The sequence below is a fragment of the Aquila chrysaetos genome, chromosome 26 (genome assembly GCF_900496995.4).
Source record: "Aquila chrysaetos chrysaetos chromosome 26, bAquChr1.4, whole genome shotgun sequence".
Taxonomy (NCBI): Eukaryota; Metazoa; Chordata; class Aves; order Accipitriformes; family Accipitridae; genus Aquila; species Aquila chrysaetos.
In genome coordinates, this window is record NC_044029.1 from 325,505 (window position 1) to 351,842 (window position 26,338).

Here is a 26,338-nt window from a genome sequence, read left to right on the forward strand (position 1 = left end):
AGTGACAAAACCATGAAATGCAAGGAACATATTCATCAATAATGCTTCAACAATATAGAATTAATAGCTGCTTATAAACTGTAAGCTGACATATCCACTTTGTTCACATTGTTTCCCAACAGATATTCACAAATTTTGTTACACATTGCAAAGTAAAGGGATAGGAGTTATAAATGTACTTTATTAACATTTTACCTGATGAATTTTCAATAGTCAGCAAAATATCTTAAATGAAACTGTAGTTCAACCAAACAAATCAAGGCATGTCAGAAACAATGGGAAATGGATAGGACACTGGTGGTGATTTTTTTTTCTTTTTTTAAACTAATATTAGCTGAAAAGGTGAAAAGCACAGATGAAATTTAGACTGAAAAAAGATTTACTCCGTAAGAGGATAAGGTGCACCTGGAGTGGAGAACAGGGAAGAAAAGACTATTCACTTGACCTGGTGTTTTAATAACGATAACGTAATCATTCTTTAGCAGATTGACTTTATGCCATCCATTTTTAACACATCCAACCCCATTTAAATTTGTTCACTGTTATTTTATGTCACAATGTAATAAAAGCTGCTTTCATAGATTCTCTTAGTATACCATAGCTATATTTATATATAATATATATAAATCCTGTATCTATAACTGGGATTCATAATAAAATACTGAAAAACCATTCTAAAGATTTGTTATATAATTAAAAATGCCTTTGCCTCTGTAACAATATTATTTACCCCAATACATTAAAAGTGCTTGTCATGTCTTCAGAAATGCAATTCTAGGACCTGAGGCACTGGAACGGCCATTGATAAAATGACTGGGACTGGATAACAACCCTTAAATTTCTGCGTACGCAGGAAAAGCTGAAGTTGAGAGACTAACATAAATATAGTAAGATGCCCCCTCCCACACCCCTGTGGTCATTTCTTTTGGAGCAAGAAGCAGAGGAAGGCTGAAAAAGGAGCAGCAGTCATACAGCAAAATCATACGTCCGAGCTGCTTACTGAAAACTTTGACTACACTGATCTTAACAGTATGCAACTATTGAGAAGATAACTCAGGATAACCAAAGAGATGTACCAGACTAAAAACACAACAAAGCCAAGAACATGTTCAATTTCAAAGCATCCTTCCAATGCCCTCAGGTATTTGACATTGTGCACAATGGAGCTCTTCAGGGGGCACACAGAACGTGGGTATAGTAAAGAACGTTTACCTTCTAGATCTCCCACACTGTAGATCACAGTACCTTACTGCGGGGATGAATTACTTAAATAGCAATAAAAGAATAAAAGATTTAACATACTGTAAGATACTGTGCTAACTTCATAAAAATAAAAAGTAATTAGGGTACTCCTTGAAGTAACAGCAGAGATTTCCAAACTTACCAGGAAAAAGCACAGAAAACACAAGTTCTAGATTCACAGCACCAGTACCAAAGCTGCATTATGAAAATGAGATGCAGAACTAAATATATGGATGTATTATGGAAGGTTCCAGTCACTCCCCACTGTTTTCAGAGTGATCTCCATCAAGGGAAATGGAATTTAATCAATGACATGGCAGCCATAATTTAAAAAATTAGTTTAGTTGTCTTAGTTAAGGCTAAGCGCTGTTTTTTTTGCAAATGGAATGAAATATTCTTATTTTAGGAAAAGATCTAATTAGAAAATTCAAGAATGGCAGATGACTAATTTCTTTCAAACTGTATTTGTTATATTCAGATTTTTAAAGTGAATTTTAAATGATGATTAACAATTTTTCATTACATTTACATCAAAAGTCTAAATTTAAGTTTAGACAAACAAACTGTACTTAACCTGTTGGTCCACACCAACATGCTTCACCTATAATGGAAAGGAAAAAAAAAACCCAAAAAACACTCAGATATCCTGCTGTTTGAGGTTCTCTGCTGATACTGCCACTAGAGGAGTCCAATTCATGTTCATTTTGATAGAATTCATTATGTTCACACAGCATAACCTGTACTGCAATGAACAGGATTGACTTGAAATTTTATCTCACAGTTTAAAAGGGGAAAAACAAAAAAAAAGGGGGGGGGGGAGACCCCCTGCTCCCCATATTACTGTACGCATAGCCAAAACTGGCTTTACAAAAGCAGCAAAACACCCATTCTGTATGCCTACTTCAGCTTTTCTAGAAAGGCAATACATGTAGGAAAGACTCATTTAACACTTTGGGTGGGAGGGGGAACAGGAGAAAGATTTTTCAGTTCTAGAAGGTTAGAAATACGTTCTATTCATTAGAATTAATTCAAATATTAGTGGAAAGCTTCGAGAACACGGACTCCAGCTCTTGTGAGGCAATAATACTTCCAGCCCAAACCAGGAGTGCTTTTTCTCATTTTCAAAAAAAATTTCCCCCATACAAAAATAAAAAGCTAGTAATACTGCAGTCAGTAGCTTTGAAGTATCAGGTTCAAACTGAAGGTAGTGAGAGGACATTGTATAGTTGGTGCCAACAGAATGAGAATTTAACAAATGAGAAGCCCAAAATACCCAATTACAAGCCAACAGAATGGAAGTTAAGTTAGAAGCCAAAGGATAATTACAAGGAATCAGAGACATGCCCAGATTGACCAAAAGAGTCCCTTTTTCAATTTAAATCACCAACTAGATTTGTGTTAAGGAATGAAACAAGCAGCAATATGCTGTTACAGTAAGTTACCTAGATGCAGTTAGGACCAGAGCAGGGCATGTGGTCAGTATGACCACAGTATGCAGCAAGAGGGAACAGAAAAGAATCATCTCCTGGCAACATACTTTTCTTGTTTCTGCAGAATAAATGTTCAACACCTGTATGCTGGAACAAGCAACTACCCGAGACAAAGACAGGACTACTTTTTTTTGTGGGGAGAGATAATACATACCCATCTTGATGAAAGTTTAGATTAAATCTCTTCAAACAAGAAATTAAATTTGTTTGGCTGAATTATGAATTTTATGAATCCCTAAAATTTGGAAATTTATGTTACTCTAAAATATCCTAGAGTAAGTTACTGCACAGTTCTATATTTCGAGGACTGTTTGCCCTTCATTTTTTCAATTTTTCTTCTTTCTAGCTATTAGGAAGGATTACTTTCTTTACCATTTTCATTTGATTTACTCTAGGCTTGACAAAATGATAATCCTGGATCCAAGATTTCCTTCCTCTAGTCACTGATGTTGTAAATTAATGCTGCGACTAAGGACGTGTAGGATTGTGCGTAATTAATTATTATATAAACAATTATGTCTCATCAACTAGCTTAATCATTATAACAGCAGCAAATAAAAGTGACTGTAAAGACAATACGTAAGATGAATATAGCGCTTTCAAACATTTTAATCTTTAGCATGATCCATCAGAAAATGGAACACACTATGCTGGTCTTACACTTTGGAAAACTGATGAAGTATGTATGAATAACCTACCCAAAGCCACAAAGGTGAACATTACCAGCCAAGACAAAACTCCAAAGTTCAGACATCAAGTCCTCTGTTCAGACTATAACAAAGTGACAAATCTCATTCAATATTTGAAAGCCTTTCCCAGCAAGGAAGTTCTCCTCAGAATTAAGAGTTTGTCATGGTCAATTTGTTATTTCAGCTGGGATCTTTCTCTATTTTGTCCACTGCTGAGCAAGATAACACTTCCAGTGAAGTCCTTAATGTGATAAACCATGTGTGTACACACATACACACATGCATTTCAAAAGGATGAAGCCATTCTTATTTCATTCAGTTGATATAATGGAAAACAGTTGTAAATGCTACAGTTTCTTCTTCCAAAGTGGACCTACCATAATTTGTGATTTGATGACCAGTTTTCCATTTTTATTTACAGGAAGATATCGTGATTTGTCAGAATCTGATGAAAATTATGGCATAGAATAGCAGAGACAAACCATGAGTTAGATTTTCAAGTGTGATTCACTAAAAATGAACTATGACTAGCCCTCCTAATTTATAGGGTTTTTTCCATTAAAGAGCCTTTTAAACTACAATTTCATTTCTCTGACAAAATTCACATCCACTATCCTGAGAATTTCTAACCTGTAAAAATCTATGGAAAATGTAATGATAGGATCAGTTTACTGTAGTGAACTAATCTAAAAAAGTTAAAATAAAAATATTTGGATAGGGTTTGGTAGGGAAGAACAGGATGTGCTTCTTGTGAATTATACTATACTGAGAAAGACTATACTGACTATACTGCAAAGACAATGTGAAATGAAATGGAAAGGGTCGGTGAGAGGAAATACAAAAAAACCCTCTCACAAGATAACACATACAGACACAACACGTCAACTCTAATTACTTGCTATTTAAGCAATAAAGGTGTTCTCAACTCTAAGAACCTTTTCCCTGTTTCATGCACAACTGAAGAGATCCCAATTTTATTATAATTTGTATCAAATAGTGCCTTTGGAGAACAGAATGACTTAAATCTTAGCCAGAAATATTAAATAGGAAAAGGAAAGACCTGCAATACAAATCTGTAGCTCACAGAGAAAATCAATTTACAAGAAAGTTTAAAAAAAAAAAAAAAAAAAAAAAAAGGCACAATCCTCTGGTAGACCTGATAACAATTTGAACAGAGAGGGCAACAGTGGTCAAGCAATTCCAGGTGTTTTCATGCATACGTGTATATTTGTAGTGTATCTGTGTCTATTTCATTCAGCTTCTACTTTCTCCGTGCTCTTCAGTAATCAAGTATTTGATTTGTAAGATGCTACATTAGTGCCAGCAGGCACAAAATGGTATAATAAATACACTCTTCACAAAATATAAAAGCCATGCACTTAGTGAAGAAAGCATAGCTCTTCAGCTAAGTGGAAATCAGTATCTCCCTTTCATTTTTTTAAAACAGCTCTGCTCAGCCACTTAAAGAGAGTCCCAGCTGCCACAGAAAGTCATACAAACTCCAAGCCCTGCTCTGTTTAAGTTTCTGTTCCATAGCTCACTTCAGGAGTGCGAACAGGATACTTCTTGCTGAACTAGACCGTAAGAAATTTCCTTAGTAGACCAAGTGAAAAAACAAGTCTGGTAATTTTTTCCATTTTAGCAAATCATTTGAAATCAGTTCCATTACAGAAGCATCAAGTCATTGGTTCTTGTTTTATCACACGCTTTATAAAGACAGGTTTGTTACAACAGCCTTGATGGGGACTGGCAGTTAGGTTCCCACTGGCCACGTTCTTGGGGAGAAGCACCTTGGAAGAACTGTGGTTCAACAGGACAGGGCTTTTGGAATTCAGAGCTGGGCGTTCCTCAGGGACTAAAGTCACAGAATTAGCACCCGGTGGCACCACAGATTTCTTAGGGAATAAAATTTTGCTTTGTTCTAGAACAACATGGTTTATAGAAGAGGTGGAGGCACCAGATATTGATTCTTTTATCGCTTCGTTTGGGATCTTGCTATATATGTAATTGGGGGCGTTATTCTCCATTATATCTGACCAAGCCCTGTAGCGAACTTCCGCAGCTCCCCAGTAGTGTCTAATAGCAGACTCGGAGCGATGGCCTGTCACTGCCATTATTTCTCTAGGCCCCAGTCCTGCTTCACACAGTAGCTGGATGGTGGTAGTTCGGAGAGAATGATTGGTGTATCGTTGAGAGAGCCTGGCTGCCACACTTATCCTGGGCATCATGGTACCTAAGTAGTTCACACCCATTGGTTCTCTTTTGTACCAGACAGGCTGTTCTTGCATTTGCTCTGACGTTAGCTTTAAAGGATGCAGGTAAAAGGCAGGGGGCTCTGGAGGCAACTTAGACAAATAAAGCTCCAAGGAAAAAACAGGACAGTTTGGGTCCCCTGGCATATCATACATTTTACCCATTTTATGAGGATCTTCTCCATTTTTTCCTTTGCCAGGATGCCTAAACATAGCGTATCGACGCCCATTCTTGTCCTTCTCAACAACAAAAGCATCTGGAGCCAGATCTCTTAAAATTTCCCTCCCTCGTTTGGCAAAATGCAACTGCAAATCAAACCACACCTTGTTGACGAGTGCCAGTGGACTGTGCAATCCCAGCACACCAGATTGTTTAATCTTACGCAAGTCCTCAGCAGCTATAGGAGGATGGTGGTGAGTCTCATCCTTTCCCTGCATGCGCAGCATCTTCAGCACACTCACAAATACCATGTTTGCACTAGCAAACTCTTTGTCCTTCATTAAGCAAATCTGACGATTATAAGGTGGCATTTTGAGATGCCGGTTTAAGCCAGCACGCATTGACTTGTAGCTTGCCACACTGTAGGTATTTCCATCATGATTCCTTATTGTATAATAAAACTCTCTTAGGATATCATTGAGTTCACTTACTGGGACCAACTCAAAGCTAGGATCCTTGCCATTTTTGGCCAGCCATTGTTTTAATAGGTTAGCTGCCCAGCCAGTCTGCTTGTGGGTGTTTTTGATGCTCTTAGCATCCTCTTCCTCTTCCTCCAAGCCAAAGAGGACATCCTCGGGGAAGTTAAAATTCGTCTGTGCTGCTTCTACTGCTTCTTTATTTTCTGATGAAGTCTCTTCCTGTTTCAACTGCTTTTCGAAACAATTGATCAAAGTTGTACCATCAAATATGCCACAGGTATACGGAACACAGCGAACTACTTTTTGATCTGAGAGCTGTGAAGTGCGGAGCAATACATAATATTTTGGATTTTACACAACAAAAAGCAGGTGGCATTAACTGGATTTTTCAAATGATATGGCATGTCAATTCCATACCTCACTAGCCAATTAAAATGCATCAGGTCCTTCTTTCTTAACCATGGCATTACACATGCTTTAACTGATTTGACTGAAAGCAAACCTAGAAACATACACTATAACAGAAGACTGAAAACCGGAAAGCATCATGTGTCTTTTATTTCCCTCCTCCTTGCTCACCTTCCATTGATAAATACCACTATCACACACATGCTGTTTTTCCAAAATCTTTTCCGGGTTTCAGGCTCTACTGAAGAAAAAAAATTCCAAAGTATGCATCTTATACTGAAAATTAAATCTTAAAACCATACATCTGTCATCCATTCTGGTACTGAACTTCCTACATATCAAGTATTGACAAATGTTTTAATAGCTATAATCCACAGGTATCTTTGAAAAATGAAGTTCCAAACAACCATTCTTTATGAAATGCCTTAATAAAAAGGTAGAGTGAGGCACAGTTTATGCTGTATAATACTTGTTATCTTTGCCAGACTATTTCTGCAACAAGTGAAAACCAGAATCTTGTCCAGTATATTTTCTCCTTGCTTTGAAATACAATTCAGATTTAACTGTACCTTGAAACACTATTAAATGTGGAAATTTTGGCTAGAAGAAATTAATTTTATTCCCCTTAATAAAATGACTTCCAGTTAACAGCAATATAAGCATGATGTGCTTTGTGAAATATCTATACACAGAAAGAAAATTAATTACAAATAATTTTAAATAGCTTAATTTCAACCTTTAAGTTTCAAAGCAAGTTCAACAAATTTTAGATGAGGAATCCAGAAGTACTGCAAGTTCTCCTTTATCATGAAGTAGTTATTCCTGAAGAAAATTTCTTTTCCTTTTTGTTTTTCCCTGTGACATATGGCAATGAAATATTAGAACTCCCAATTCTTACTAACTTCTAGATTAGTGTGGATATGAGAGCGCTGCAATAATTTACAAAATATTTGTAGCTCTAAGTTCAAGGCCTTCAGACAAAAACTGGGCAGGGTTTTCTTTTGTATGTTAGCTCTGTTTCATCAGACAAGTTTTTAGTGTGCTCCTGATATACTAACTCATCTACTTACACAAACCCCATCAGAAAACTTCTGAAAAGATTATCAGAAGCTCATGCTCAATACTCTGGATCAGAAGAAGAAGAAAAATACAAACGGACAGAAATTAGAAAGGATGGCACAAAAAAGAAACTAAAATTGTTTCATTATGAGCAATAAAGGTAAAGAACTTTTCTCCTGTGGATTGTAACTTTAGAATTTTTTATAGAAACAATCAACAACCTACCTGTGTTGTTCCCTCAGCAGTTCGCTTGTTTGCCGAAGTATCTGTTGGTGGCCTGCTTGTCTGGTTTTCTGAGGGGTCAAGAAATTGTTCATTTGCAGTATCTAATCAGTACTAAATACTACTATCACCTATACAAATTTGGAGGCAATATTCAAAATTGTTTGATACTAAACATTCAGTATGTGGCACATTTAACATTTTTCTGCCCTGATTTTCAATTATAAGTATTCAAGCGTGATAACTACCATTTTTCAGAGGGAACAGAAGATACAGAAAAGCAAAATGGCACTTTCCAGCCTAGAAGCAGTATATGTTCCCTTCCTTGAAAGTCTGACAGTGTATTCAAAATGTTTTATGAAAATTCCCTTGCCTATCTGAGGACAAAGCATAATTCCAACCACTCCTCCCTCCATACATAAACTGACAAGATATTAAACTGAAAAACAATTACAAATATTCAACATTTTTGTACAAAAAATTGACTGAACAATGGATGGTTAAACAGACTGTAAAATACATAACAGAGGCAATTTGTGCAGTGAGACTGAGTATTTTTATTAGCTCAGCCAAACATATATCTAAACTAGCAACTTAAGCAGAAGTTGCTTGAATATTTGATGTAGACATTTAAATCCAAATTCTCTGTTCTTATTAATTTTAACCAGAGCTTAGCAACAGTGCTGGCCCAAAGCAGTGTTTCAATTCTGGTGAGAAAACTACTAGGGTATACACTAAGGCTATGTGAACTGCACAAAATGAGACATTTTTTGGACACATAGGCCCTTCCTTTGGTCACTGTGCCTAATCTGTCACAACCCTTTTTATGTTGTGTTAAATCATTATATTAGCTTTAGAGCTAAAAATAAATACAAAGCATGTAACTGTCTAACTCTATGGAAGACAGATTTTAACATAGGTAACTTAGAGATGGGAAAATGAAATAAAACTAGTTCTGATGTCAAGCTCTGCTTGAGTTCATTTTAATTGTGCCAATGAGAAACTTGTTATAATTCCAACTCACTTAAATCTTGAGAACCTCTTAGAAAAAAATTTTCAAGGTACGTAAAATCAGCAGTGCAGGGAAATCATCGTGGCATGGTGAAAGATGGAGAGAAAATACTTAAAAATATTTAATCTAGATACTGTTATTTAAACATTCATTGTGTTCTGAGACTTTATTTTAAATACAATAAATGTACTTCTTTGGAACTATGTTAGCATTCAGTTGCATTTTTTCCCCCCATTTTGTTTACTTTTAAGTGTTGTGAAAATTAAGTTAATGACTATACTTTCCTTTCAGTATGTCTTTGCTTAGAAAGGCAGCCAGATTATTTTGAGAGGCTGTATTAAAAATAAATACCAAGTTGGTAATGGTAGAATAGGAGTTTCTGACTTCATGCTAGGAATTATATAAATCAATTTCTAAATAAAATAAAGCTGACAGAGCCACGCTGCTGACTCCTTCTAAGGAGAGATTATTTACAACAATGGCTGAAACTCATCTGTGACAGAGATGATTTTGATCTTGACAATTTCAACAGAAAGGCAACCCAGAAGAAACATCTCAGTAAAATAGACTAACAAACAAATTTCCACAGGAGTGCAGTTTTGGGTTTCCCTTTGAGAATTATTTTCTTTTCCCAGTGTCAACATTCAAGCATAACTTACCAACTCTGGGCGCTGTAATGGTGGGTGGTTCAATAGGAGCTGTGCTACTAAATGCAGAGAGGGGAATCTTCATCTGTAGGGGGGCTCGACTGCTGGTAGCATTATAAAGTCCTGAAGTACCCACTGTGGGCAAAGAAGTCCTTGTGGCCTGGGCAACAGGATGTGCAGTAGAAACAGCCTGTACTGCCAACGTTGTGCCTATTGGCCCAGCACTGGCTGGAGAGTTCCTTTGAATGCCAGGACTGGGCACAGATGGGCTGTTATTTGGTTTAGTTGGGTTAGTGGAGGCCAAAGACACTGTAGTTTTGGTAAGGCTACCAACTGTAGATGAGCTTTGTACGGATATAAATTCAACGTTGCCTGACTGTTGGTTAGTGACCAAAGTCCCTGTGTGGCCTTGCAGGAGCTGAGGCTGGGATGACACTGCGACAGGTACATGCAAGATTACGGGCAAAGACTGCAATGAGACAGACACTGACTGAGTGCTGCCACTGGGCACTTGGTTAGTGCCTACAACCGTAGCTGCGTTAGCTGTGGGAAGAACTGCTGTTGTCAAAGAGCTGGTGGAGGTCACTGGAGTCTGAGGCTTAGGGTGTCCACTGACAACTGTTGGAGGAGCAGCAAGACTGGAAGCTGGCACTACACGCCCCCCCCCCAAAAAAAAAAAAAGAAAAAAAAGAAAAAAAATTAAGTATTTGAACCAAGTCGGAAGTTTCACTCCAGCACAACAAATGGAAACGATTTACGATGAGGGTGGTGGGTGAGTCACTGGAACAGGTTTGTCCGGAGAAGTTTTGAATGCTCTATCATCCTAAGTGTTCAAAGTCAGGCTGGACAGGGCTTTGAGCAACCTGATCTAGTTAAAGACGTCCTGGCCTATGACAGGGGGGTTGGACTAGATGATCTTTAAAGGTCCCTTCCAACCCAAACCATGTTATGATTCTATGAAAAATGTGGTATATGATTAGCGTTTTTGCAAGAAAGGTTATAGATAGTCGTCTTCTGTTGTACACTCTGATACTCAATGGCCTAGTTAAAGATACAGTCAATACTGTATTTCTGTCTGAAAGAATTACATATAAATGGCAAAAAATTAAGATATACAAAGAACTATGACACAAACAGGCTTGAAGAAAGCCCCAAGATTCAACTGTTGAGAACACATGAAATATAGCATTTTAAACACTCATTACAGAAATGGAAGAAAAACTGGTCCTTCAGAAAACACAAGAAAAGAAAAACTAAGTCAGTTATGACTAATTTGCTTTGTATAGGTAGGACCTTGTATCCAGAAGGTTCTACTGAAACCAAGGATTAATGTGTCAGAGAAGATACTCGCTTTTACGCAACAGAATTTCAGGATTAAATCTAAAGATCAGGAGCATAATACAATACAGAAAGCCAGTATATGCCTACTATGAGATGATTCTGTGGAAAAGATTCAGCATTCAATATTAGGTGAACTATTTTTAAAACCAAACATGACGTGACTACAATGAATGTAATTAATAGTGGTTTTGATTCTACATTCCCTATAAAATTCTAACCCAGAAATTCCATTTTTCAACTTGATTCCCTTTAGAAATGTGGCTTATGACTTCCTTTAGTTCCCCACTCAACTGCTGTAGCCATTAGGTAGAAGGGAAGATACCAGCATCCTACTATGATCAAGTACAAAAAATTGCCTGTGAGCCATGTGTTTCACCTCTCAGCAGCTGAGAGAGTGCAAGTTTTGCTGCCATACCCAGCAAGCAGTCTGCTGAAGCATCTCATCTACCCACATGTTCTGGCTGGCCAAATCAACACATTTTTTCCCTTACCTGGTAAGCACACTACACAAATATAAACTGGGAATGTGGTAAGGAGCTAAAAAGAATGATTTTTGATGTCATATGATGTTCAGTTAGTTACTTATTTAATGGAAAGCAGTAAAACTTTTAAGAAGTGTGTGTATATTCCATGGACAGTTTCTTACCTGCATTCACAGGGGCTTGAAAAGTTGCTGGCGTGCTCTCTCCTACATTCCTCTTTGACTCCAGCATCTGCCTCACTGTGCCAGCATTTCTAAGAAACAAAGTTTCAGTTAGCATTTTTCAATGAGCCACACCAGCTATAATTATGAACAGTAGAATGATGAAAAAAACCCCCTTATTTTACAGATATTCTTTTCATTGACATTTTCTAAACCCATTTATTTTCTGCCCCCCATGCAAATTAACTTTGGATATTCCCCTACTGAAAAAAAAAAATATATATATGCAGAATTATTTGTAAATTTTCAAGTGCTTGCACCAAGTTTGCCTTTCACCGTGAGAATTTTCCCTTCCTCGAAATTAAACTTCCATTTTTATCCATTATAACTGCTGAAACAACACTCGTCTCAGTTTACCTAAGAATGGATTCAATACTGTCCATTTATGACTTCTGTGAAAGAAAATCAAATTTTACAATTGAAGAGCAATGAAGGAAAAGGAAAAGCACTTTAATTAAAAGAAGAAAATACAGGGATTACCCATTACACGACATATCTTAAGTGTCCTATTATAAATTTTAACATGGTCACAGCTATGTGGTTTGCTTACCGATATGTCGCATTGATTGTGTTTGCAGTGTCACTTGCTGCTTTCCCTGGAGACAGGGGTGCATTTGGTGAATTCTACAAAAAAAAAACCAAACAAACAACAACAACAAAAAAACCCAAAAACAAAAGGCAAAAAAAAAAGAAGCCATAACAAGACAACTGTAAGTCAGCTTGCAAACTTATGCTTTTATTATATTTTATATTCATTCATTTCTGTGTGAGATACACATTTTCTGGAGCCAACACTGCAGGAGAATTTGACATGTTCTACAACTCCCCCAAACCTTCTTGGTCCTACCTGCCTCCCTCTCCTACATCCTGCCTTTTCATAAGTGTCTTGCCTTCAGGTTTTTATAGCATGAGAATCAAAATTTCTTCTTGAACGTTCACGGACTTTTAGCTTCCACTTCTTCACAGTAATTAATCCAAAATAATCATTCTGGACACAGAGAAATACTATTGCTTGTATCCATTCCTCTCCTCCCTCCACCCCCAAAATCAAGGTACTGGGATTTGCTCTTATTTACTCTGTACTCTTCAGACTGAAGTAAATTAGATTTACTGACATAGTGTTTAAGGTGGTTTCACACTAATAATACCTAAAGAACCTTCTGTACAAATCAGAATTACACAACAGATGTCAAAAGACTATTCTTTCATATCACTGCCTTTAACCAAACAAGACAAACCTACTTTGTGAACGCCATTGAACAACCAGGTCACATCTTTCTGCATATAAAATTTCTTTGTTTTCAACACAAAGTTTAGGCTAACTCAGAAAACAAATATAACAAATCTAGTTCTTACTTCCTGTCTTTTCTTCAAGTCCTCCCTGGCTGCTCCAAACCGCTTTGTCAATCTAGCAATTTTAGCCTAAATGGGAAGAAGATGAAAACAAACAAACAAAAGCATAAATATCCTCCCCAAGAACCATCAAAGAAATTACACAAACTAAAAGATATATAATTAAGACATCAAGTCAAAGACTATTTTCATATCAGGGGAAATTATTCTTCCTTGACATACAGTACAACTACATTACTTCAGAGCAGCAGAAAGACACATACATGTATCACAATCAAGGTATCTTAGAGATAACCTGAATTATTTTCCTTCCTATTCACAATTGTACAAGCAATCCATCTTGCAGAGGTTCATGTAATACTCTACATGAATGAAAGCAACTGAAAGCATTTGACTATTTTAATGCCTTATGTACCAACCATATTGAAAAATGCACCCCTTTTTGCCTTTCATATTACCCACTCTTTCCCCATTTAACCTATTTCTCTCTCTCACTGATACACTACATATCACACACACCCCTTACTGTCAGCTTTGTTCTACTCTATTTGATGTTCAGGTGTCAGGTTCATTATCTTCTTAAGCACCATTCTTACATCTCGTCTTTTACTTCTTGTGCTTCCCCCAATACACTATTTGGTGACCATTCCTTCTTTAATTGCCTCAGCATTACAAGATCCTAATTTACCCTGTCTAGGTTGCAGTTCTGATGGCTGACTTAATTCTGGAGGCAGTAGCTGTGCCATTTGTTCTAAGCAGGTACTTTTTCTTTTCTTTTTTTTTTGCACAGAAACAAGAGTTAAATTCTTTTTACGAACTCCTGAAAACACTAGGTTAGCACTAGAAGAATGGAAGATTTTTAAAAAATCAGCAAGTTTCATATACCATGATTTCAGAACTTCTTACCTAAAAGGAGCTGGTCCATTTAGAAACCTCGCCTCTTTCACATTTTTAGAAAGCAAGATGACAGGCTACAATTATAGTCTGCCTTTAATTACATTTATATGTCAATTTCTGTTACCTTTTACAATGTAGAGGTGTTTTGGAGCACCTTGCGTAATAAAAACCAAGTAAGCTGACATTACGAGTATATTAACATCAACACGTTCACAGCCTTATATGATGTTATTAATTTGACACTGTAGTTGATGGCTAAGCATCTTAGCACTTAACAAAAAGTCAGCATAAAATGTCTGGGGTGGCAAGGAGGAAGAGTTATGTTGCATGAACTGGTCTGGCAAACTTCCATACTTTTTTTTATGTTAAACGTAAAGTGGCCTTATTGTTTGAATTTGTTATGACATAAGCTCTTAATTGTCTTGTCATTCAAAATTCTTTGATTTTTGTGATGTTCCTCACGTCACCACTATGTACATCATTTCTATAAAGAATGCAAGAAAGCATACTGCATTCAACACTAGCTATTTTTTTCCTTGCTAGAACATAATTACTTAGTTTCTGGGGAAATAACATGGATAAGTATCATGTGATGTTTCTTTGTTTGAACATTCTACAAAGTCCAGTACTATTGTCCTCCTGTTTCTGCACTTTTCTGTTTCTAAGTGAATTTCTGGCTTCATAGAGGCATTAGATATTTTCATACTTAACATTTATTTGAAGAATGTCTAAATGGAACAGAAGAGTGGAAAAGTGGTTTACTAACAACTAATGAATCAGTTTGCCAGAAGGAGGATTTACTTTGGGGTTTTTTGATGATTAATTGGTTGCTTGCTTCTTTCTGAGTAGGGAAATAGAATTTTACAACTCAAAAGCAACATTAGTATTTGCTGCTCCCCCCGCCCTTTCCCTTTGTGGAGTCAAAACAGCTCCCCTACTGACAACTACAAGAGACTTACTACTAAATGTTGAGGAACTTATTTTTAAATTTGACTCTAGTATGCAGTTCAACATACAAACACTCACCTGTAGTTCAGTAAGCACAGTTTTATGCCTCTTGTTACATTCTACTTTCTCTATTCGGGTTTTCAAGTCCGCCAGAGTCTTGTCAAATACAGCACACTGTAAAGCAGTAAGTTTTTCTTCTAACAGTCTCTGGATAATCTGCAAAATTATTATTAAAAAAAAGAAAAATAACAATGCAATCCCAGAATTTGGGAGACCATCTATAAAAATATACGCAATTCTTAACAAGTATCCTGCTACAAACAGAACAATGACAACAGTTGTGCCTTGTCAATCAAATAAATCTATAATCACCAGTAAGCATGTGGTTGCACAGCTAAGAAAAGTTTCTACATCTATTTTGGCAAATACAAATGGTCCCTCTTTGCCATTAATTCAAGAAATTAATTTCATTGCAGTATGATGTGTATAAAAGCTTATCACATATAAAAAGAACCTTAACTGCAGAAGATATTTTCATAAAGTGCTGTGTTTACACAAATTAATTTTTCCTTTTACTTTTCTGTTCTTGAGAGGAATACTGGCATTCAAAGAACAGTAACTAAAGCCATTCAACAAAACTTTATTTCTGAGATGCGTTTTCCCCCTAGCAGAAATGCCCCACGTTGCTTTTCTTGCAGAAGCTAAAAATGGAAAGAGACTCATTTCCACAAAGTTTACTTGATACCCTATTATTTATTACAAATTTTTTCTCCCTCCTATACCTATTGCAGTGCAAAAATTTGCCTTAGGAAACAAAAAATAAACAAGCAACAAATGTCGTTCAGTTTTCTGCATCCTACATCAACGAAGTTACAACATGTACTAGCTAACTAACTAATGAAGAAGGGCACAATCTTTTTTTCTTCAAGACCAGGGGTTTCTTTACATGCCAATGGTGCAATCAGGCAATTAACAACTCTATAACAATCTGCAAAACACTATGTTGATTGCACTCTTGTTTGGAGGCAGGCTTTCTTTAAAGCTAGGCACACAATGAAGTGCACCACATATAAACCTTTATACCTCCTTTGCTAAGATTCTCCATCTATAGTCACATAAGACCTAAGAGTTTAAATATTTAGCACATTTCAAATTTAATTCTGGCAGCACAGTTTAAGTGGTATTTGGTCTCTTCTTAAAAGCAGGGCTATATGGAACTTTATATGAATTAAATCACCTTTGTTATTTGAATTACGTCCCATTTTCAACCACAAAAAAGAGAGTGTTTGGGGGGCAGGGAGTATGTGGGAAAGGATAGCTAATTCGAAGATGGTAAGACAAGTGACAGGTGCGTGTTTGCCATCTTTGCTCCACACTTCCATCCTACCTTTTGCAATTTTTGGTCAACATCCTTTCTGGCTGTAATTTTTACTTGAAGTTCTGCTTCATAATCTTCTCCCATGTACCGACGACGTTTAGAATGAACACTGTCCATGTCCTCAGATTTGGAACGCTTTCTTCTTGACGCTTCACCTGGAATAATTAGATACAACTGCTTGCGAGGAACCTTTGAAAAACAGGTATCTGCAGAATGCTGTGATTATTATGAAGTTTCATTTGTCGCCAGTTTAAACTTTTTCATCCTAAACCAGTAAGAAAGCCTTTGGAAAAACAGGATGTTTGATGACATCAAAGCAGAACAACAGTCCCTTTTGTCTCTGTACACTGCTGCCCTGTTAGTGAGTTCTGCTTTGTAAGACACCAAACCATGGCTCCAAATGCAAAATGGCTCTAATACCACAATTCCCTTCTCCAGAACTTGCCTCCAAGTTCTTCCTGCTCCCATCAGCACCTTCCTATAATGAAGTATGCCTTCTGAGAAGCATAACAAAACTCTCTTCTGAAAAAGGAATCCTTTTCTCAGGATTCCAGCCAAATAAAACCACACCTATTCTGCCTGTGTCAGCAATGAACTTTTTTTCTACCTGCCATGAAGTTTTAATCTGTACCTCCAATCCCTGACTGAAAAAAGATTCAAACCTTTTTCTTACTTCTTGGGTAAGAAGGAAGTAAAAATCTAACAAAAGAACAGGCTCAAAACAGAACTATATTGTAAAAATCATTTTCATCACAGCGATGAAACACAAAAGAACCAGAGAGACCTCATTCACTCATCCAGCTCCTGGCACTGTATCCTCTAGAGATCCACATATAAAAAAAAACAAGCCTAGGTAAATTATCAGGAAGGGAAGCTACAGAGCATACTGTGTGTACCTGACCACCATCAAAACACCATAGGCCATAGCCCCCAACCCCTCCACCCCAAACCTGAGGATGTACAGGAATTAGATCAATGAAGATTCACTGGAGACTGAAACAGCATAACAAAGTTACTTTCCACTGCCATTTTATTCTTTTACTTGTACTACATACACTCTGAGTCGTATTTCTAACTTCACAAATTTCTTATAGTCTGATTCTTTGATGGTTAGATTTCTGATGCTTTCAGTCTGATCTGACTTTCTGATGGTTTGTGATTTTTTTTTGAGAGTTGCACTAATGTACTAAAAATTATTAAAAGGTAGTATTTTAAAATCTGCATGACAGCCTAGGTTATTTTTAAAAGTTTGTGAAAGCGTAGGTCCTCAGATTTAGGTAAGTTTTATAGGGCCACAGGGATCTTCATAAAAATTTGAAGAATGCTGAATATTTGCATATAAATAAATGTTTAAGGTATGAGTTCATCATTTTTTTTTCCAGAATGCCTGTAAACAGCGGAACATGAAGAAAAAAAAAAAACCCAAAAGACAACCAACCAACCAATCAGAGCTACATCTCCAACTTTCTTCCATCCATCAGAAAAACTTGTAGAAATAAAACTAAAAAAACCCCGTGTATAGTTAGAACACTACTCCTAGACTAGTGAAGACAAGGTTATTATGATCTTCAATATGACTCTCTCCTCCTCCTAGTCAGTCTCTTTAGAAAAAGCTTAACCACTGAAGAGTAGAGTAGTTTGTAAACATGCAAGAGCTACTTACATATTTAACACAACATGTTTAACGTTCAGGTACTCTGTTCTGAAGTAGGTGCTACATCTAACTTTACTGCAGTTAGATTCTCTTTGAAGAGCTTCAGGGTGCTTGCTACTAATGAAAAGGATCTATTTAAAGGAGGCTGTGACTTCTAGGAAACTAGCAGCTTCTAATGAACTGCATCAGCTATTCTTGATCAAAGGGTGCTTTGTGCTTCTGTTCCAGCTGATTCCTTAGGGAGGCTCAAACACCGGTTCAGCAGGTACTAGGGAGAGGTCTACATTACTGCTGGGCCTAGAGTACAGCTCCCAGAAAGCAGCGAACAAACACAGGACTTTGCACAGTGGGTTGCACAGAAGGGGGATGGTCTCTGCACTCAGTAATGGTGGTGATGTGCCACATGGTGTGGTCTGCAGCAGCCACTGGAACAACTTTCCCAGTAGTGTCAGAGCCTCTACCCAGAGTGAGCTATTTTGGGGGAAGATATGGCTTTGCAAGCCTTGGGCTGCAGGGATTATCTAGGGCCTCCCATTCCGGCTAAGGCTGTGGCAGAGGGAGATGAGCTTCTTGGCTACAGAAAGTGCAAACTAGTGGGAGACCTGTGTTACTAGGTTAAAGGAGCTATGGGAGGAGGTCAGGGATGGCACAACATCAGAAATTATGAGAAACAGATTGGCTGGATATATGCCAAGATCCTGCAGCCTCAAGAACCGCAACCCCCAGTTGTACCAAAGGAGGTACAGTTACACCTGAGCTTATGCAGATGGGAAATGGAGACTCCCATGATGACAAAGGCTGGAAGCACCAGGACAGCAGCTCCCACTCTGCCTGCAGATGTACAGGACAATGACAGATTTGGTTCAGTGCCCTCATAGCAGATATGGGGCGGGCAGCTCTGCCCCGTGAAATGTCTGAACCGGCTAAGCCTGAGCCGTGCAGTAGCACCACATATTAGTAGCAAGTGACTCTCCGTCTGCAGGGTATGGAGGCCCCCATCTGCTAGGGACAGGTGACCTATGAGAAAGATAAAGGCAGTATGTGGGTGGGAATGGGCTTAGGGAAGCCAGAGCTCACTCTAAGCTGAATCTGGGGACGGGCATGAAAGGTACAAGTATACCAGTATACCAGCAGCAAAAGGAAAACTAGGAAAAGTATGTCCCTCTGCTGAATGAGGCAACAGAGCAAGTGACAAAGGACACAAACAACCCAGGCACTCAATGCTGCCTTTGCCTCAGACTTTAATGAGAAGACTTGCCTTCAGCAATGCCAGCTCCCTGAGACCAGTGGGACAGTCTGGAGTAAAGGCAGACTTGCTCTCAGTGGAGGAGCGCTGAGTTAATATTTAAGCAAACTAGACGTACTCAAGTCCATCCAAGCCAGGAGGATGCACGCACGAGTGCCAAGGGAGCTGGCTGAGGCGACTGCAAGGCCACACTCAACCTCTGAAAGGTTGTGGCAATAGCAGAAGGTTCCTGGGGACAGGAGTGACATTCGCTTTCTTCTAATCCTCAGGAAGGGCAAGAAGGACCCAGGGAATTACAGCATGGTCAGCCTCACCTCAATCCCTGGGAATGTGATGGAGCAAGTACTTCTAGAAATCATCTCTAAACATATTTAGAAGGTGATGGGGAATAGTCAGAATGGATTTATCAAGGGGAAATCATGCTTCATCAGCCTGATAGCCTTCTATGATGAGATGACTGGCTTAGTGGATGAGGGGAGAGCAGTGGAAGCTGTTTATCTTGTCTTTAGTAATGCTTTTGACACCCAAACCACTCTCAGAGACAAACTGATGATGTATGGCCTAGATAAATGGACTGGGTCAAGTGTTGTTCTCCAAGAGCTGTGATTAGCAGCACAAAGTCCATTTGGAGCTCGTCACTGGTAACATACACCAGCGGATGATACTGGTACCAATGCTAACATCTTCATTAATGACCTAGGTAACGGGATTGAGGGCATCGTCAGCAATTTGCAGATGATACAAAACTGGTTGCTACAATAGACGGGTTATGCTTCCATTCAGAGTCACCTTGACAAGCTGGAGAAATAGGCAAACAGGAACGTCATGAAGTTCAACACAAGGAAATGCAAAGTCCTACACTTGGGTAGGAATAAACCCATGTACTAGTACAGGCTGGGAACTGACTGGCTGCAAAACAGCTTTGCAGAAAAAGCCCTGGTGGTCTTCACGCACATGAAGTTTAATGTGAGCCAGCAATGTGCCCTGTTGGCAAAGGCGGCCAACAACATCCTTGGCTGCCTGAGGAAAAGTATTGCCAGCAGGTCAAGGGAGGCAATTATTCCCCTCTAATTAGCACTGTGAGACTGAACCTTGAGTCTTGTGTCCAGTTGTGGGCTTCTAAATACAAGAAAGACATGAGCATACTGGAGAGACTTCATTGTAGGGCCACCAAGATGTTTTATGGACTGGAGCATCTGTCATATGAGGAAATGACAGCTGGCATTCTTCAACTGGAGAAGGCGGTTAGGGGAGATTTTTTAATGTGTGTAAACTACCTGATGGGTAGAGAGTGAAAAAAGACAGAGCAAGACTCTTAGTGAGTACCAGTGAAAGGACGAGAGAAATGGATGCTAATTGAAATACAGGAAATTCCATTCAAACATATCAAAACTTTTTTTACTGTGAGGGTGGTCAAACACTGGAAGTGGAACACTGGAAGGTTGCGGAGATATTCAAAACCTGTCTGGACATGGTTCCGAGAAAACTGCTCTAGCTGACCTGGTTTTGAGCAGGTGGTTTGGACAAGATAATCTCCGAAGGTCATTTCCAACTTCAACAGTTCTGTGCTTCTAACATGTACAACCAGTAGAGCATAATAGTTTTAATATCACGTACTTCTCTCTGCGTGCTTCTCCTCTTCTTTGTGGGCCTCTTCTTCTCTACCCTCTTCACTCTCCTTTCTTCTCTCCTCCTCCACCTCTTCTACAAACAGAACAAAAAACCCCAAGTGTTACTTATGCTGACCTACAAAAGTCTCGTAAGAGTCCTATTGAATGCTTATGAAAAACCATGCTGGGGAAGGCAAGAGAAATAAGTGTGACACAGAAAGAAGGCAGAGATGAAAAAAATCAGAGGATACCTTCAGAACAAAAATTTGAACTACCGTACAACACAGGAAGATTGGCTTCTGGATTTGCTTAGCTTTAAAATCAACTGAATGCCTCAAAGTTACCTCTGAAATTTTTAATGTAGTTGAAGTTCTCAATAAATTATTTTAGTTTATTTTTCACCTAGGAAAAAAAAGTATAAAAATTTCAGTAACAAAATACTAATATATTTCTATATCTATTTACAATTGGCAAATTCACCCATAATCTTAATGGTAGAAAAGGCCTAGATTCTTCTTTTCTTAACAAATATGAATTTTCATTTAAAGTTTCTTCCTGATATAAAGTATCACAATTTAAGACTAGTTATTTAAACACGTAACAGTTCAGGAAATTCTTAAAAAAAGAAAAAATCTGAAACAACACCCCCAAATGCACAGAGGTTAAAATGAAAAATGTTAACACTTCCTGAAAACTTTTATTACATGTACCATGAACGTCCATTATGTGTTTTGTACAGGCTGTATTTGCTACCTCCTGTGCTCCCTACATACAACATAAAACTATTACTTTTAAGATTACTTTAAAATTGATCCAGAATATAACAGAACAAGTCAGCACTGTTATGCACATCTTGATCTGTACACTCCTCCAATTTCCTATTTTCATTTTGTTATTACAGCAGAGTTTACTAGCTTTTTTAGACAAAGTTCCTGCTGCAAAGATATGCCTGGTGTTCTCTTAACAATAAATTTAACTTCTGTTATGAAAAACATTTGAATGATTTAAAATAAGTCACCTAATAAATCAGAAAAAGGAAGGAGTCAGAAAACCAAAACCTGAAATTATGAGATTTTTCATTTTGTTAATTTATACAAGAAATAATATTCATACCACATAAATTCTTCAAACCCAATCTGATTTATTTTTAAGATAATAAAATGGCAAAGTGTCTATGCCACCTGCTTTTAAGACTTATAGACAGGCTTCATATATTTAATTGTCATCCGTAAAACAGGACTCATTTACTTAAGAATCTAAAGGAGAGTCATTAAGTTCAAGAGTACTTTTCCCACAATTTACAGATTTTAATATTCAACTGAAAGATACAAATATTCCATGGAAAGATACACAGACCTAGAATGTCTTTAAAATATGTTACAAGTTTCAAAGCTGAGCTTTCTGAGTTCTATGTAGAGAACAAAGTAATTTCAAGGACAAGTAAGTCCCTTCCTTACAGACTTCCATCGCTCTGAACAAGTTTAGCTCGTTTAACTAAAAGTGGTTTAAACACGGTGCCCAACTAAACCTCTCTAGTTAAGAAGGTTCAAACCATAATACAGAGATAATTTTACAACTGCCTAGCAGTTATTTTTCACTGATAAGCTGCAATCTCATTATCCTGATGCTAGACAGGCAGAAGCAATGAATGCAATCCTTTAAAAAAAATAGTAATTTGATATCACTAAGTTATCAATATATTTATCACACAGTTGTCTTAAGTCACACTATTTGCTGTGGATCTGAACACAAAGGTGGTCGCCCATCACTAAAGAGTTGATAATACCTTTAAATAATTTCTACAGCTGCAAGCATTTAGATCTGCTTAATGACTGACTGGATGCATATCTGGATGTCAGGTCTACCAAAATATACCTATAAATATAATAAAAATAATAAGTAAGCATAAGAGTATCTGAACTGTATTTGCAAGTTATTCTGGACTGCGCTATCACACTCTTACTGTTCCATAATCCTGTAACCACAACACTCTCCTTACAGATTAGCTAGAACTGATGTGCACAGACAGCAATCACAAGAAAGTACAAAAGCATAGCCTTTCTAAGTAGTGAATCCTTGATCAAGCTCTACCTAGAAGTTATGATGAAGCAGAAATACAGGATTTGACTATTTTTCTTTAGGAAAAAATCACAGATTCATGTATTTTCAATGGACTCATCATGACCCAGACAAGCTGGAGAAATGGGATGACAAATGCTTTATGATATTCAACAAGGACAAATACAAAAGTTCCACACCTGGGAAGGCAGAACCCTTGCAATGACACAGGCTAGGGCCCGCATGACTGGGGAGCAGCTCTGCTTTCAGGACTCACATAGACAGCAAGCGAAGCATGAGCCAACAGCGTGCCCTGGCAGCAAAGGAGGTCCACAGCATCCTGAGCTGCATTTACAGGAACAGAGCCACTGTATCATAAAAAGTGGTTAGTACCCTTTACTTGGCACTCATTATGCCATCTTTTGATAAGGAGCAAGGGACTGCTAAAGGGCTGGGGAACATGACCTGTAAGAGAGGCTGAGGGAGCTGGGCTTGTTCCGTATGGAGAAGACAAATCTTAATGAGGACTTAAAAAACAGCTTTTCGATACCTGTAAGGTGGCTTTTGAGAAGATGGAGCTAGACTCATTGTAAAGGTACATAGCAAAGAATAAGAGACAACACGTGTAAGCAGAAACAAGAGATTCCAACTGATAGAGAGAAAAACATTTCCAACATGAAGAGAGTCATAGAATCATTTAGGTTGGAAAAGACCTTTAAGATCATTGAGTCCAACTGTCAACCATGCCCACTAAACCATGTCCTGAGGTGCCTTGTCTACGTGCTTTTTGAACACCTCCAGGGATCGTGAGTCCACCACTACCCTGGGCAGCCTGTTCCAATGCCTGACAACCCTTTCAGTAAAGAAATTTTTCCTAATATCCGGTCTAAGCCTCCCCTGCTGCAACTTGAGGCCATTTCCTCTCGTCCTATCTCCAGCCACCTGACAGAAGAGACCAGCACCCACCTCACTACAACCTCCTTTCATGTAGTTGTAGAGAGCAAAAAGGTCTCCCCTCAGCCTCCTTTTCTCCAGACTAAACCGCCCCAGCTCCCTCAGCCAGTCCTCATAAGACTTATGCTCCAGGCCCCTCACCAGCTTTGTTGCCCTTCTCCGGACATGTTCCAGCAACTCAATGTCTTTCCTGTATTGGGGGGCCCAAAACTGAACACAGGACTCGAGGTGCGGCCTCGCCAGCACCGAATACAGGGGAACAATCACCTCCCTGCTCCTGCCAGCCACAGTATTTCTGATACACGCCAGGATGCTGTTGGCCACCTTGGCCACCTGGGCGCACTGCTGGCTCATATTCAGCCAGCTGTCGACCAGCACCCCCAGGTCTTTTTCTGCCGGGCAGCTTTCCAGCCACTCTTCCCCAAGCCTGTAGTGCTGCATGGGGTGGTTGTGACCCAAGTGCAGGATCTGGCACTTGGCCTTGGTGAACTTCATACGATTGGCCTCGGCCCATTGATCCAGCCTGTCCAGATCCCTCTGTAGAGCCTTCCTGCCCTCGAGCAGATCAACCCTCCCTCCCAACTTGGTGTCGTCTGCAAACTTACTGAGGGTGCACTCGATCCCCTCATCCAGATCATTAATAAAGATATTAAACAGAACTGGCCCCACTACTGAGCCCTGGGAAACACTACTTGTGACCCGAGTCATTGGAACAGGTTACCCAGAGAGGTCATCCAGTCTCCATCAGTGGAAGTTTTCAAGATCTAACTGGATAAAGTTCTGAGCTACCTTGTCTAATCTCACAGCTGACCCTACTTTGAGCAGGAGACTGGACGAGAGACCTCTTGAGGTCCCTCCCAACCCGAACTACTCTATTATTTGGTCACAACTCTCCTGCCTATTATAAAATAAAAAATTATCAAGTGATTCAAACACAAAGCACAATATTCTCTTCTTTAGTTATTTATTACCACATTTTTAGTTGGGAAAAAAAAAATCCATAAAGAACTTAAAAGATTACCACTGACAAATCCAACATCCATTAATAGGTCCTCCAAAGCCTGTTGGACAGAAGTGTGCCTGATTTCTCATTTGCAAAATCCAGTGGATCAAAAATGCAGCAGTTGTGCCTTTGTCTGCTACATTAAAGAAACCTCTTTCCACCATATATTCAGCTCCTGTTTGCAGATAGTATTGACCTTCTTAATCTTCTATTGGATGAACAAAACTTAGGTTCTTTTAAGCCTTCCAGTAAAAAGTTTGTTTCCTAAATGCTGAAATATTTTTTTCAGCAACTCTCTGAAAGCCTTCCATTATCCCTTTTTGAACTAAAACCCAGAAATAGAAATATTATTGCAGAAAAGTGGTTCATCAGTGCCATTTAAGTGTAACTTATTTTCCTGTTTGTGAATTCAAGAATTTTGACAGCTAGTTCTATCACAACACAGGAACAAAAGTTCATGTTTAGTTGTTTATCTGCCATTCCATGCTCTGAAGTTCTCCTCAAACATTACTTTCTAGAAGACAAGCTGTATCCTTTTAAATGTTAACTGCACTCTTTATTCTTAAAAAGTTGTACTTGGGTGTGCTGCTTGACTTCAGTCTCGATTAACAAAGATCAGTAACAAGTAAGTTCTCTTTCAAACTATCCCTGGAGGGCATGAAATGCCATTGCTGTAGAGAAGCCTAGAATCAAGGTGTCTAGAATGCACTCAAAGTGCTAGCAATTCTGAGAAAGACAGACTTCAGATTTGCTTTGGTAGACATACTCACCTGGTCAAACTTGAGACTGTCCAGATTAGGTAAGAGAAAGAACATAGCAACAGCTGCACTAGGTAAAACCAACAGTTCACCTAATCCAGGATACTGTCTACAACACTTCCATGTCAACACTAGATGATCAAGTAGCAAAGAATGTAAGGAGGAGAAAAAGAACATAGTTACACAGTCCCAGAAAACTTCCTCAGCTTTCTGAAAAATTGCTGGTAGAAGACCTCCAGAGCCTTAGGGTTTCTGTGCTTGACAGCCCTCAAAAAAATCCCTCTTCCACAGAAGACGAATGTAGGTAAACTTCTAGCAGTCACAGTGTTGCTAGCAAGAAGCTCCATGGTTCTTCACATGGAGAACCATCTCTTCTTCCATGCCTTGATCCTCCCTCTCACTTTCTTCCTTTCCTCCATTTGATACATGAGGTTCTTCTACAGGAAAAGACAGCAAATATCCATTCTCCATGCCACTTACCATTTACAGATCTTCGTCACATCTTTCCTCCATCTCTTTCTTCAGGCTGGAAGATCCTGCTCTAAAATACAGTCCATTCTTGCCTAAAACTTCTCTCTCTGGTCTGATATGAGTCAGAAAGTGAAGAAGCTGTAGGAGACGAGCTGACTGTGTAGAATGGACAAAGAGGAAATAAACTACAACCTTGCAGAGATAAAAACCCAAGGCCCACAGTGCAAGGGAACAGGGACAGCTAGAGGCTATATTCAAAATAGTAACAAATGGAGATTCTCAAAATGGAGGAGGTAAGAAGCCT

At 38.5% G+C, this 26,338-nt stretch overlaps 1 protein-coding gene across 13 annotated transcripts in view; it reads right to left on the reverse strand.

Annotated features, from left to right (window-relative positions):
- The window catches only part of LOC115336368 (activating transcription factor 7 interacting protein), a 118,852-nt gene that overhangs the window by 27,697 nt on the left and 64,817 nt on the right, over positions 1-26,338 (reverse strand). For 9 of the 13 annotated variants that reach the window (XM_030003196.2, XM_030003201.2, XM_030003202.2 and 6 more), the window contains 9 exons: positions 20,798-20,884; positions 16,290-16,435; positions 14,981-15,118; positions 13,061-13,126; positions 12,255-12,328; positions 11,648-11,736; positions 9,673-10,311; positions 8,005-8,072; positions 1,850-6,627 (listed from right to left, as the gene is read on the reverse strand). In XM_030003196.2, coding sequence (XP_029859056.1) covers positions 5,098-6,627; positions 8,005-8,072; positions 9,673-10,311; positions 11,648-11,736; positions 12,255-12,328; positions 13,061-13,126; positions 14,981-15,118; positions 16,290-16,435; positions 20,798-20,884 — 2,837 coding nt within the window. In that variant the 3' untranslated portion in view covers positions 1,850-5,097. Of the gene's footprint in view, positions 1-1,849; positions 6,628-8,004; positions 8,073-9,672; positions 10,312-11,647; positions 11,737-12,254; positions 12,329-13,060; positions 13,127-14,980; positions 15,119-16,289; positions 16,436-20,797; positions 20,885-26,338 lie in introns of those variants that run through there. The other 4 variants (XM_030003208.2, XM_030003207.2, XM_030003199.2 and 1 more) reach the window with 3 other exon arrangements.